This window comes from Primulina huaijiensis, chromosome 17 (genome assembly GCF_012295235.1).
Source record: "Primulina huaijiensis isolate GDHJ02 chromosome 17, ASM1229523v2, whole genome shotgun sequence".
Classification (NCBI taxonomy): Eukaryota; Viridiplantae; Streptophyta; class Magnoliopsida; order Lamiales; family Gesneriaceae; genus Primulina; species Primulina huaijiensis.
The window spans coordinates 13,804,903-13,816,993 of record NC_133322.1 but is presented as its reverse complement, the minus strand read 5'-3'; the positions used below and the strand labels follow the sequence as shown (position 1 = coordinate 13,816,993).

The 12,091-nt window shown below is 35.5% G+C and overlaps 1 protein-coding gene and 1 long non-coding RNA gene across 5 annotated transcripts in view; both read right to left on the bottom strand.

Moving 5' to 3' along the window:
- Positions 1–282: 282 nt before the first annotated feature.
- On the bottom strand, positions 283–7,393 carry LOC140963071 (probable glutamate carboxypeptidase AMP1). 4 transcript variants are annotated; one of them, XM_073422289.1, is made up of 11 exons: positions 6,373–7,392; positions 5,166–5,408; positions 3,995–4,147; positions 3,790–3,858; positions 2,821–2,908; positions 2,585–2,668; positions 2,339–2,427; positions 1,937–2,050; positions 1,656–1,790; positions 458–662; positions 283–423 (listed from the first exon to the last, which is right to left on the bottom strand). In XM_073422289.1, the coding sequence occupies exons 1-10, from the start codon at positions 7,315–7,317 to the stop codon at positions 486–488; spliced, it is 2,097 nt and encodes a 698-aa protein (XP_073278390.1). In that variant the 5' UTR covers positions 7,318–7,392; the 3' UTR covers positions 283–423; positions 458–485. The 4 variants fall into 4 exon arrangements, with proteins under 4 accessions (XP_073278390.1, XP_073278391.1, XP_073278393.1 ...); XM_073422290.1 differs by having other exon boundaries at positions 2,821–2,902; XM_073422292.1 differs by lacking the exon at positions 283–423 and having other exon boundaries at positions 460–662; positions 1,628–1,790.
- A 3,141-nt stretch (positions 7,394–10,534) lies between these two features.
- LOC140962569 (uncharacterized) overlaps positions 10,535–12,091 on the bottom strand; it is a 5,784-nt gene continuing 4,227 nt past the window's right edge. The window contains exon 3 of the long non-coding RNA XR_012172582.1: positions 10,535–10,566. This is a non-coding gene — a long non-coding RNA (uncharacterized lncRNA). The remainder of the gene's footprint in view (positions 10,567–12,091) is intronic.

Sequence of the window (12,091 nt, the reverse complement as noted above, 5' to 3'; positions counted from 1 at the left end):
AAGCATATTGTGATATTGTAAAATGTCAAAATAATCAAAGATCAAGGTAATCAAGTAATGAAAGAAATCATAATCAAATATTTTGAAATATGGTAAAAAATTGTTATTATATCAATTTTTTGCAACATCATACTTTAACATTTTCAGGAACTTTTTGTATATGTAAATATATCAGACATATAATCTTTTTGATAATTTGATTTTGCTTATATTTGCATCATATTTTAGTTAATCTTTAATTTCTTTTACAACATAAATATATTTGAGTTGGCAAGCGATTGCATATTCCAAGATCAAATATTTATTTTTATTTTTTTTTTGTTAGATTTGAAACAAGCGGCACTATATGTGCGTGTATTTGTGTGTTCATTTCATGTGAAACGATATAAAAGAGCTTTTCCTTTTTTAGACATAAAAAGCATTCTTTCATTTTACTGTGAAGGAGTTAGTTATACACATCATTTTGCCACACAATCTTGAAAATATTAAGTTAATTCACCTCTCAAAGTATACGCAGCTCTTTGAATGGCCCTTGCAACTCTCCATATCTCATGCCTAAGTAATGCCTCCCTCTTTTCTTCCTTCGTTCTCGGAGATATTGCATCTGCTATTCCCGGAAAGAACGAAATCTTGCTTTCGGGATCACCACGAGGTCCATAAACCTTGCATTAAACAACCTCAATCACGTAAGAATCGAATGGCAAATATCCAACACCACACATCATATCTCGGATGATAATGTGCCTATGTCGTCCCATTCACCAAATGATTATTCCAAAACACTAGATGACTCAATCATAGAGCCTTATAAAAATGGACTGGGGAGGGGGGTGTAGATAATTCTTTTTTTTTCCAATAAATGTGTTAAGATTGGAACTTGAACCTAACTCAACTCCAAAAGTTAGCTCAAAAGGGAAAGATTGTCCAAGCCCATACATACAACTCTCAGGTATTTTATCCAATCAATGTGGAACAACTAACACACCCCCTCATGCCCAGGAATAAACATCTGGAGCGTGAAGTTTACAAATGACCCAACTATAGGCAGAACGGGTGGTCCAACACATAATGGTGAAACCTGAGCTCTGATATCATGTTAAGATTGGAACTTGGACCTAACTCAACCCTAAAAGCTAGCTCAAAAGTGGAAGATCGTCCAAGCCCATATATACAACTCTCGGGTATTTTATCCAACCGATGTGAGACAACTAACAAGTTACTTGGACATAACTCAACCCCAAAAGCTAGCTAAAAAAGAGAGGATTGTCCAATCCCATATATACAACTCTCAGGTATTTTATTCAATCGGTGTGGGACAACTAACAAGTTAAGATTAGAACTTGGACCTAACTCAACCCCAAAAGCTAGCTCAAGAGGGGAGGATTGTCCTAGCCCATATATACAACTTCCAGGTATTTTATGAGACCGATGTGGAACAGCTAACAAAATGTACATATTATAAAAGACGATTTAAGTTTTGATCCCTATAAGATATATGATTTGAAAATTTGTCCCCTAAACTTGGGCACCGGCTGTGACGGTGGTTATAAACTCATTTATGTTTTGATATTTGCGTGTCCATTTTCCTTGAGAAACGCACAAAAAATGCAGAATTGTGATTGCAAACCAGTTCAGCATTTGAAGTGTGTTCTCACAAGATGCTTGAACCATTGCCGTCCGGTGAGCCCTTCTGAGTCTGTAAATCCTCTTTCAGCAAGCATCAGTCGATCATTCAATATGCGCCTCCGCAGTATAGAAAAGTCATCCAGGCTCTGATCCCCTCTAAGTTTCTGCAGTGAAATCATATCACAATAACGAACTCATCCCACATTACATTTCCTTTTCCAACTTCAAAGAACGTGAACTTCAAATAAGTGAAGAAAGTTTGTATTCGAGGTCTCAGAATGGGGCATTGAAAGTAGTTTCTTCATCTAACCTTGGCTTCCCCCTCAGAGTCCGCAGCAGCGTGAGCAAATTCTTCGATGGCAGCGGCTATGGGTTGTGATGATACGTTTCCCTCTAACAAGTTGTTTAAGACATTTTCGTACTCCTACAAAATACATGTCTGTTAAACTACACGAGCACAATGGACACGTACCTAAAAGCTAACAAACACACGAATTTTTGTAAGACATGGAACAAGAGCTTTTCAGAAACGGGTAACAATCAATCTCTCCATATTACAAAAGTAATAGCTATTGTTCTACATGTGTCATATGGCATTATAAAGTAGATATTAATTTACAAGCAGAAGTTAAATTCTTTTAGTAGGCTATCCCCATTGCACGAATATACAAACATAGAAATCTTTTACAGAGCAAAATCTATGGTGTATTACCAGTAATTCAGCAGCATATGAAACATAGTTAAAAGGCAAAATTAGATCATCGGCTAGATGAAGCGTCACTAGGCCCCACACTCCTGCCACTGAATTCCAAAGAGGAAGAAGACGACAATAAAGTGAGACGAGAGTCGTGACACAGAAAACTTACAAGACTCCGAAAAAGATACAGGAGCTGGAAAGTAACTAAAACCGGAATTTGCTGACAATTAAAGGCAAACATTAAACAAAACCAGACACTACCTGCTACGTGCCGTTGAAATGAGGGATCCCCAAAGTTCGCCATCCAACTATAGGAGTCAAAAGCTGTGTGATAGACAGGAAAATCTGCTCGAGAATGAATATGACTTTAGGGAAGTTGTTTAAGACGAATGAGACACACACACATACACTTCAAATAACAGAAAATGACTCGGTATATTCTATCCAAATTCTTGTAAATCAGCAAGCACGGGAAGCGCAGGGCAGAAAAGAGGTACCACTTCCGAAGTATAAATCAACTGAAGGAATCCCCACGTGCTGCAAAAATGGAGCAAAATCTGAATCAACTCTGCTCAGTCTCTGAATCTGGACACCAAATTAAATCCATAAATTTCCAAGCCAGTAGCTAAAGGAACAGACTAGCAAGAGATTGTGGAAGGGAGTGAAATGGAAAGAAGGGGCCACCCATGAGATAAATATAAATATATACATAAATATGATTGAACATTTGTGAACTACTAGAGGCTGTAAAGGCACATAATTATCCAATATAAGAACTAAAAGTATGCCTGGAATTATCATGGGTTGCACAAGAGTAATTCTACTCATCTTAACCCGACTTTAGCCCGTGCAGTTTAGTTGATTATATATCAATAATGGCTTCAGCTAAAGATAAGCCATTATTGACTTTTAGACAAGCCATTATTGACTGCAAGTAATCCATTTAATTTTCCTCAAACAATCTTGCCATTTCATCGCTTGTCAAAGACAACATCCAGAATAAATTCTAAATACACAACCCTTCGCGTCATCAGACAAAAGTCAGGAATTTAAGTACAAAATATTAGAAACCACTTTTCCAAAGTCAAGCTAATGAGAGTTACAACAATAATATGTATGCCTCCGCACACCCACAGATGTGTAAGCCAATGACAGAAAAATATACTCAAAGTTAACATCCAATGAATACACATGTATGCTGGTCTGACATTAGGGAACAAAGACCACTCAAGATAACCTCATGAAATATATGAACTTTTGCATGCTAGGGATTTTGAACCTCTGGCTTTGACTCAATCACTATGTTCAAAACCATTTTTTTTAAAAAAAATACTATTGCTTTGTGGATGTGTCCCAACGAAATTATTAAACCTTAACACATAGGCACACGCAAAGATTCAGACATACAAAGAGGTGCATCAAAATTTCATTGCATAATTTTGGAGTTCATGCCTTAACCCACTTACATTGATGCCTTTGTTGGCAGCCATCCATTGTTCATATAAAAATGCATTCTCTGAGTCAGGATCCTTAATCTGAGCAGAAAGTAAACATTGCCAGAAGGAAAATACTGAAAAATTAACATTATTATAATAATCATGTCAAAACCAATCACTGAAGGAGTCAACAAGCTATTACTACTTACTATCATATCTAAGTCCCTCTACTTACCTTCTTCATAACATCAACAAGAAGATCATCTAGCTGAGGAGTTGCACTAACAAATAAACCAGACCCTTGAACCGCACAGTCCACATTAAAATAAGCCACTGCTTTTGAACCAAGATTTGCATAGTTTTGTTCAACCCACTCAGTTGATCCTACCTGAAACCAATTAAATCAATAAGATGGATATCACACTTGAAGAAGCAGCTCATGCGTGGTTTGATCACTTCAAGAATGTACACATGTATCAAAAGGAAAAGAGAACAAAAGTGCATGGCCGTGATTACAAAAGGAGGGTACAGAGTACACAAACTCAAGACAACACAATTTCAAAAAATATGCAGCATTAATTTATTAATGCCAACCCTATAACTATTTGATTTGGAATGAACCATAAATCCCATCGCAAGAATTTCAACTATGATGGTCACAATCACTACATAGACTCATGACATATGATGTTAAACCATCACTCAATCACACATGGTTATAAAATTCGCTAGCGCCTAGACCCTAGACCGTCTAGGCGGGGACTAGACGTCGCTAGGCAGATTCCACGGTATCAAGAGACTTGTAATGGTTCTTAAATTACATTTCCGGCCAAACTTTATTAAAATTCAGTTGACACTTGGTTCATTCCTCCTACTTAAGGCGGATCAGAATAATAGGCAATGCAAAAGATATCAAAATAAAGAAAAATATTACCTTTAGGGTCTGGTTCGATTTCTTATGTGTGCAGAAGTAGATAGATAAAGAAGATTAGAGTGGCGTGTTAGGACAAGCGCAAGCCAACAAATCGTGGTTTTAATTGGGCTTTTAATCCCAAAAAATTAAAAGTACGAGCCTATAATTCTTTCTTATATCATGTTCTAGTTTAATTCGGCTTTCAAAAATTAAAAGCCCAAAAAAACTTTTAACGCCTAGGCCCGCCTAGGCGCCCTTGCCGCATAGGTTGGCCGCCTAGAACCATTTCGGTGCTGTCAAGTGGCGCCTAGCGCTTCCTAGGCGGCCGCCTAGCCCGAATTATAGAACACTGCAATCACAGAAGCATGTCCACTTATATACTTTTAACGACTCAATCATAGAAACAATGTCCATTAATACATCAGCATGATTCCAAGCTTAGGTACAGAGAGTAAAAGATGCTGGCAATGATAGGTGGTCGGATATTAAGTACCATTCCAAACTCTTCTGCATCCCAGCTGCAAAGAACGATCGTTCTCCTAGGATTCCAACCTGAATGCATAAGAAGAGCATATCGACGGGCAATGTCAAGTAGAGCAGCTGTTCCACTATTTGGGTCGACAGCACCATATGTCCATGCATCTCTATGGTTTCCTAGAAGCACAAAACGATCTGGCTCTTCTGTACCCCTTATTACTGCAAAAACATTATGGATGTTTGTCGTCTTTTGTTCACCCTGAAAGTAGAATGGAAGACCAGTGTTACAGAGGTTAGATTTTAGTTACAGAGAAAGAACTCTTTAAATTATTCTCTAAGTGATTATTAACGCATTCCACAATTACAAGGTTCCAGCATATTTCTCGAACTTAGGACATATGCTAGTCATAAAAAGAAGATAATTTCATTTTATACGGAAACTTGACTTTCAAAAAGTTGATCAAAATCTCAAAAGCCACAAACTTATTTGTCCGCCAAAACAGCACACACACTAAAAACAAGGAACATAATCATTGGAACATAAGCCCATGATGAGAGCCTAAACCAAAAAGACTACCAACTTCCTAGATGGAAGAGCCTTCTGAGTTTTTCAGTCACTCCACAACAATTTGTGTAGCTGATCGGGGACAACATTGTCCATTCCTTGAGAAACCGACACACATGGTGGACCATTCCATACGGCTCTCATTCATTTATCAATATTCTCAGTCCATATGTGAACATCACGTAATCGACACTAACCAATTGTAGGCCATAAGGCCTTTGATCGTTGCTCACTCCATCATGTTGTTTGTTTATAAGAGTGCAAACAAGAGCTCAAACCCTGAATAACTGCTGGATGCATGATCCATTCGTGGTGGGATTTTTAATTGTTTCCAAACACAGGAGACATATAATAAAGTGCAAAACAAAAAGTCTTTCCAAGTTTCAATTAGAGCACTTTTCCTGAGGCCCACTTTGAATCAACTAAATGCAAATGGAAATTTGGAACAAACATCAACATTCGAAATGTAAAATATTTATCAGAAAAGTAAGTGACTGTACACCCACAGGTTTATAATTCAAAATACAGAGCACACCCATTCAATCGACACCTTTGCATAAATAAAAATTGAAAATATCAAGAAAGCAAAGCGCAAACATTGGCTGAAAACACAGTCTCTGGTTATTATCAAGCGACAAGCATAAATCATCCAACTGACCTCATACGTCAAATTGAGCATAATCGGGCCGGGTCCCACCTTCGTACTTGTGCTACCGCCACTCTTGAAAATCTTCCTCCACTCATACGGCACTTTAGCCTCCTCCAATGATATTAGTATACTCTCCGCCGCAGCCTCCGACACTGGTAGTGAAGGGATTCCCGGAAATTTCTCCATCACCTTCGGATCCTTTAAGCCCAGTTTCTCACCACCTTCAACTCCGGCCCACCCGGGGCTAAGTGGGTCCCCCAACCCATTCATAACAGTCCCCCTCTCCACCCCTTCTCTATACCTATCATCACCACCCTCGGTGTACATCAGCACCGCTGCCAACCCGTGCGCCGCCGCATTCTCCACAGCCTCATACCTCGACATCTCTCCACCCCGGCGTAAAATCCCCACGCAGTCCTTAACCTCCACCCCGAGCAAAGCTAGCTCGCTGTAGTCCTGCTCCCGGCCGTAGTTGAGGAAAACAGCCTCACCATAAGCTGAACCGGAGGGGGAGTAGGCGTGGTACGGCCTCACAGCTCCATTTTGCGGGACACTAGGCTCTTCCAGAGAGACAGACAGAATGGTTCCATCGACAAAGTGAGCCGTGAGGGACGCGTGCTTAGGATATGACAGGAGGGAGGAGAAGTTAACGAAATGAGTGGTGAGGCCAAGGGATTGGAAGTGGGTGTAGACGTAAAGAGCGGTGGAGAGGGACAAAGGAGTCCCTGCGAGGTGGGGGTGGAGGGTGAGGTCTCGGAGGTAGGCGGCGACGGTTTCATTGCTGGAGGCAGAAGTAAATGCGTCCCGGTAGTGGAGAGTGTTCCAGTCACTCAAAGGGGCAGTTGCGGCAGAGGGAAGGCGGCGGAGCTGGTGGTATAAGGTGGTGTAGAGGGTGAGCAAGATGAGTGCAAAGGCGAAGAGGAAAGAGCATGAGGTTCTCCCTTCGATTAGCATTTTTAGACGACGGCGACGGTGTGAAGTTCAACCAGATCAATACAAACTTAGTGAAGTTTATGTATTCGAAAAATTGTATTTTTTTGTATGATTTTGCTCAATTATATAATCAAATTTCTATTATAATTATTATTTATAGATTTTTGTTAATTGATGTGACATGGTAATATCATATTTGTATTAAAAATTTATTAATAAAATAAAATAAAGAATTAAAATAAAAATTTAACAATATAAAATATTAATATTAAAATCGTAAATAGATAAATATATTAGTTCAAAAATTCAGTTATATATATATTTTTTATATTGTAATCATATTAAAATTGATAACGATCTAAATTATTTTTAAAATTTAAAGTATAATTTATGATAATTTTTAAAATAGATGAAAATATAAATGATCAAGATCATCATTATTAAATGGAATTATAATTTTAAGGTGATAAGAACTCATTTAAAATTTTTTTTGTAGTCATCGCTTTATCATATCATTGTAATGTCAAAAAAATATTAATTTATTTACCCAAAATTCAAAAAACTCCAAATAACTTTTTTGTATGAACTACACACTCAATTCGAATATTTAATAAAAGGACAAAAATTTGTGTGAGACGGTCTCACGAGTCGTATTTTGTGAGACGGATATCTTATTGGGGTTATCTATGAAAAAGTATTACTTTTTATGCTAAGATTATTACTTTTTATTGTGAATATTGGTAGAGTTGACTCGTCTTACAGATAAAGATTTGTGAGATCATCTCACAAGAGACCTACTCTAATAAAAATTATTTTATTAAAAATATTAATTACTAACAATTTTTAGAAATTATAACATAAAATTTTAAATAATATTAATTGCAAAAAAATTAAATATTATAAAATAATTTTTTAAAATAAAAATACAACATTAAGTAACCAATTAATACAAAAAATTAGAACAAAAAACCATAAGATAATTAAAATTTTCATAATTAATTAATTAATCATCCATCCAATGCACAAGTAGCAAACTTAGATGTGCTCAATCAAGTCGACTCGAAGCTGATATTATACTTGACTGTCATGTAACTCGTAATTTATTCAAATGTATTCTTGAAACACTTTGGTAGTTTTATAATGGATAATTAATTTTACAACGACAATTTTATTTTTATTTAAAAAAAAAAAAAAAAAAACTAGTCTTTGAACACAACTAAGCCAGCTGACCACAATTGGATGCCTGAGAATATGATATTTGATTTTGTCTGGGAAGAAAAATAAAAAATAAAATGCTGCGAATAGTTCTACACAAAAACTAATGTGAGACGGTTCCACGTGTCAATTTTGTTAAACAGATATTTTATATGGGTCATCCACGAAAAATTATTACTTTTTATGTTAAATATATTAATTTTTATTATAAATATGAAAATAATTGATCCGTCTCACGAATAAAGATCCATGAGATCATCGTATGAAAGAACAACTCATAGTTCTAGCTCAAATTATTGGCTTGAAAAGCACAATTTATGGCATGCCGGTTTAAATTATTCCTCGAATATGCATATGATTTTTATCAATGTTAATTAACTATAATTAAAAATTCTAAAAAGAATAAAGGAAATAAGTTATACCACTATATTTAGCATTTTTTATTTTTTTATTTTTTTGAAGTAGATGTTTCTCGAACGAGTTGGTAGCATATTAGATTCATATTAATCTTTTTAATAATATAATTACGGGTTAAAGTATAGTCGATAATAGAATAATTTTTATCAAATCAATAACAAAATTGAGAGAAGAAATTAGTATAAAAATAACAAAATTTTTATAAAACCTTTTTTTTTTTTGGAAATAGAAAAGTGGATACTTAAAATAACTATTTCTAATTCCAAAAAGTAAATAAAAAATTGTGAAACTAAATAGAGAATATTATACAACTTCTAAAGATAGAACCCAAAGTTTTAAAATGTAAGGTTCATATTTTTTTATTAAACTATATCTCATTGTTCCTCCGTTGTTTTCAAAATTGATAATTAAAACTATGCGAATCAACATAATAGGACAAGACATGCCGTGTCCCGACAGAATGATCTTTTTTTGTGGTACACATAAGTCTTGAAAAGGGTCAAATATTTGTCTTTTTTGTCACACTTTGTATTTCTTTATAACCAAAAGAATTTATGTTATAGGGAATATGATTTGTTGCTAAGTTGAGTGGGCAAACCATTTAGGTTTGATTCATTCAAATTGCCAACTTTGTTTCAGAAACCTACCCAAAATGCGGATAATTCGATTGTGCATCAACAGTCACTGCCTGAATCCACTCAAATTGTGCCACGTGGAATTTTTCTTCCTTTTTATTTTTAAACAAAAAATAACCAAAAAAGATAAATAAATTACAAAAGTCATAACTATGGTTAGGGTTTGGCCCAATAATTCAAAATTTCACTTCCCACGTACATCTTTTATTTTGGAATTGTAGACTACCCTGTTTCTCCTGTGTTCTACTTCCGCCGTTCACCTCCTTAATACCCAAAATGTACACCTCCATGACACTTCTTCCTCAACGGGAGTCTCCTGGCAAAGATTAGTTGACACCTCCAACGTTGCTCAATTGATTAAAAATTGGGACATCAGCTTCCTTTAAAGGTGGGTTTTTTTACAAGGAGTGTGCGAGAATTTTTACAGACACTTCTTCCTCGTTCCCAGACATTTCTCCCTCAACGTTTGTCTCCTCTAAAAGCATCCATTGTTCGCCGCCATTTCCCTCCCACCGGTTACGACGTCAGCTTCTTTTAAAGGTGAGTTTTTTTTACAGATTAATGTTCACGGCATTCTGATTCGCCATTAAAGTGATTTTTTTTTTACTCTTCTTTGTGACTGTATATTGTTTACGCTTCTTTGTGCATAGAAAAAAGGAAGTCGGCTGTGAATATTTTTTTAAATACTCAAACTTCAAAATTTGACTATATATTTTGTATAAAAGTAAACTAAGAAGTGTCTGTGACTTAAATCAGTGAATAAATTATTTTTATTTTGGGATTGCATATTTAAGGCATTGAGAAGATGTAGTAGATGATTTTATAGAAGTGGTTGCAATGTGTTGTTTTATTGAAATCGTTCGTTATATAAATAACTGGTATTATTCATTATTTTTTATTTTCTATTGTTTTTTCAGATTTCATAGTTGGAATATGGAAGATAACGAGCCAATTTCACTTGAGGAGTTGGACGGAAACTACGATCAAGAAGATGACGAGCAAACTGAATAGCATGTGGTTGAAAACTTCGAGGTACAAAATGAAAATTCGGTTGTTGATGTTTTGAAGAGTAAACTACTAGTGGGTACGGTTGTGAATAGTGTGGAAGATGCCTATTTATTGTATTGTCAATATGCACATGCCAAAGGTTTTAGTGTGAGGAAGGGTGACCAACGATGTTTTTCTCATACTAATGAACTTCAGTCCAAAGAATTTATTTGTTCATGTGAAGGTTCAAAAGACGAAAGAAATTCTAGTAAAAGGATTCTAGTTTATCAAAAGTTGATCACTAGAACTAACTGTAAAGCGAAATTGAAGATCACAAGGGAAAAAGAAAGTGAATGGTGGGTGAGTAGATTTGTGGAGGAGCATAACCATGAAATGTTTTCATCTGATCAAAATCACTTGTTAAGATCGGCACGCAATATATCACATGCAAAAAAATAGACTTTAGAAGCCATGGTAAATGCTGGAATATCTGTCTCCAATGCTGTTTCTTTTATGGAACATGAAGCATGTGGGATAGAAAATTTAGGTTTTATTAGAAAAAATGCATATGATCATATGAGTCGACTGAAAAAACATACAAAAGTTGAGAATGGAGATGCCACTGCGCTTATTAAATATTTTATAGATAAGGCGAATAAGAAGAATTACTTTTACTGGAATGTTCAGTTGGATGATGAAGATAGAGTGATGAACTTTTTCTTTAGGGATTATAGATGTGCTGTTTATTACGAATTTTTTGGTAATGTATTGTCGATTGATACAACCTACAAAACAAATAAAGTATAATTTGATTTGTGCTCCATTTGTTGGTATCAATCACCATATGCAAAATGTTATGTTTGGTTTGACATTTATGTCAGATGAGACCGAAAGCTCTTTTGAATGGTTTTTTACAACATTTATTGATTCTATGAATGGAAAGCAACTGCAAACTATCTTTTCAGATCAATGTCAAGTCATGATGAATGCCATTGAAACGGTTTTCCCAGATTCACATAACCGGTTATGTCAATGGCATATAAATCAGAATGCTCCTTCACACTTTGGTAGTTTAAATGGTGATTCAAATTTCAAGAAGTTGTGGTATAAATGTATGAATTGTTGTGAATCTGAATATGAATTTGAGTAGGGATGGCAATGGGTAGGGTATGGGTCGGATTTCATACATCCATCCCCATACCCATTTATTAAAATCATCCTCATACCCATACCCATACTCATCGGGTATTGAATTTCATCCTCATCCCCATATCCATCGGATTATCGGATACTCATACCCTACCCAAATACTCAATTATCATATACAATTGAATTTTTTCAAATTTAAATTGTTTCAATGAAGTTATGAATATTTAAAAAAATTATTTAAATGAACAATAAGAAACATTATTCACGCTTTATAATAAGTGTGTGTAAATTGTGTGTGAATATATGACAGATACTTGGCTTTTTGCAGTTCCTAGGTCGAAATTGTTCCAAACTCGATCGTATTTTAATTGGTGGTGTAAATGCCAAATAGT

What these genes read in the sequence shown, in the direction of transcription:
- LOC140963071 (XM_073422289.1), bottom strand. Translation starts at nt 7,317, where the DNA reads ATGCTAATCGAAGGGAGAACCTCATGCTCTTTCCTCTTCGCCTTTGCA. An exon ending in ACTCTGAGGGGGAAGCCAAG is followed by an intron (nt 1,791 to 1,936) that starts GTTAGATGAAGA and finishes ATTTCACTGCAG; the next exon opens with AAACTTAGAGGGGATCAGAG. An exon ending in GGCAATGGTTCAAGCATCTT is followed by an intron (nt 663 to 1,655) that starts GTGAGAACACAC and finishes GTTTAATGCAAG; the next exon opens with GTTTATGGACCTCGTGGTGA.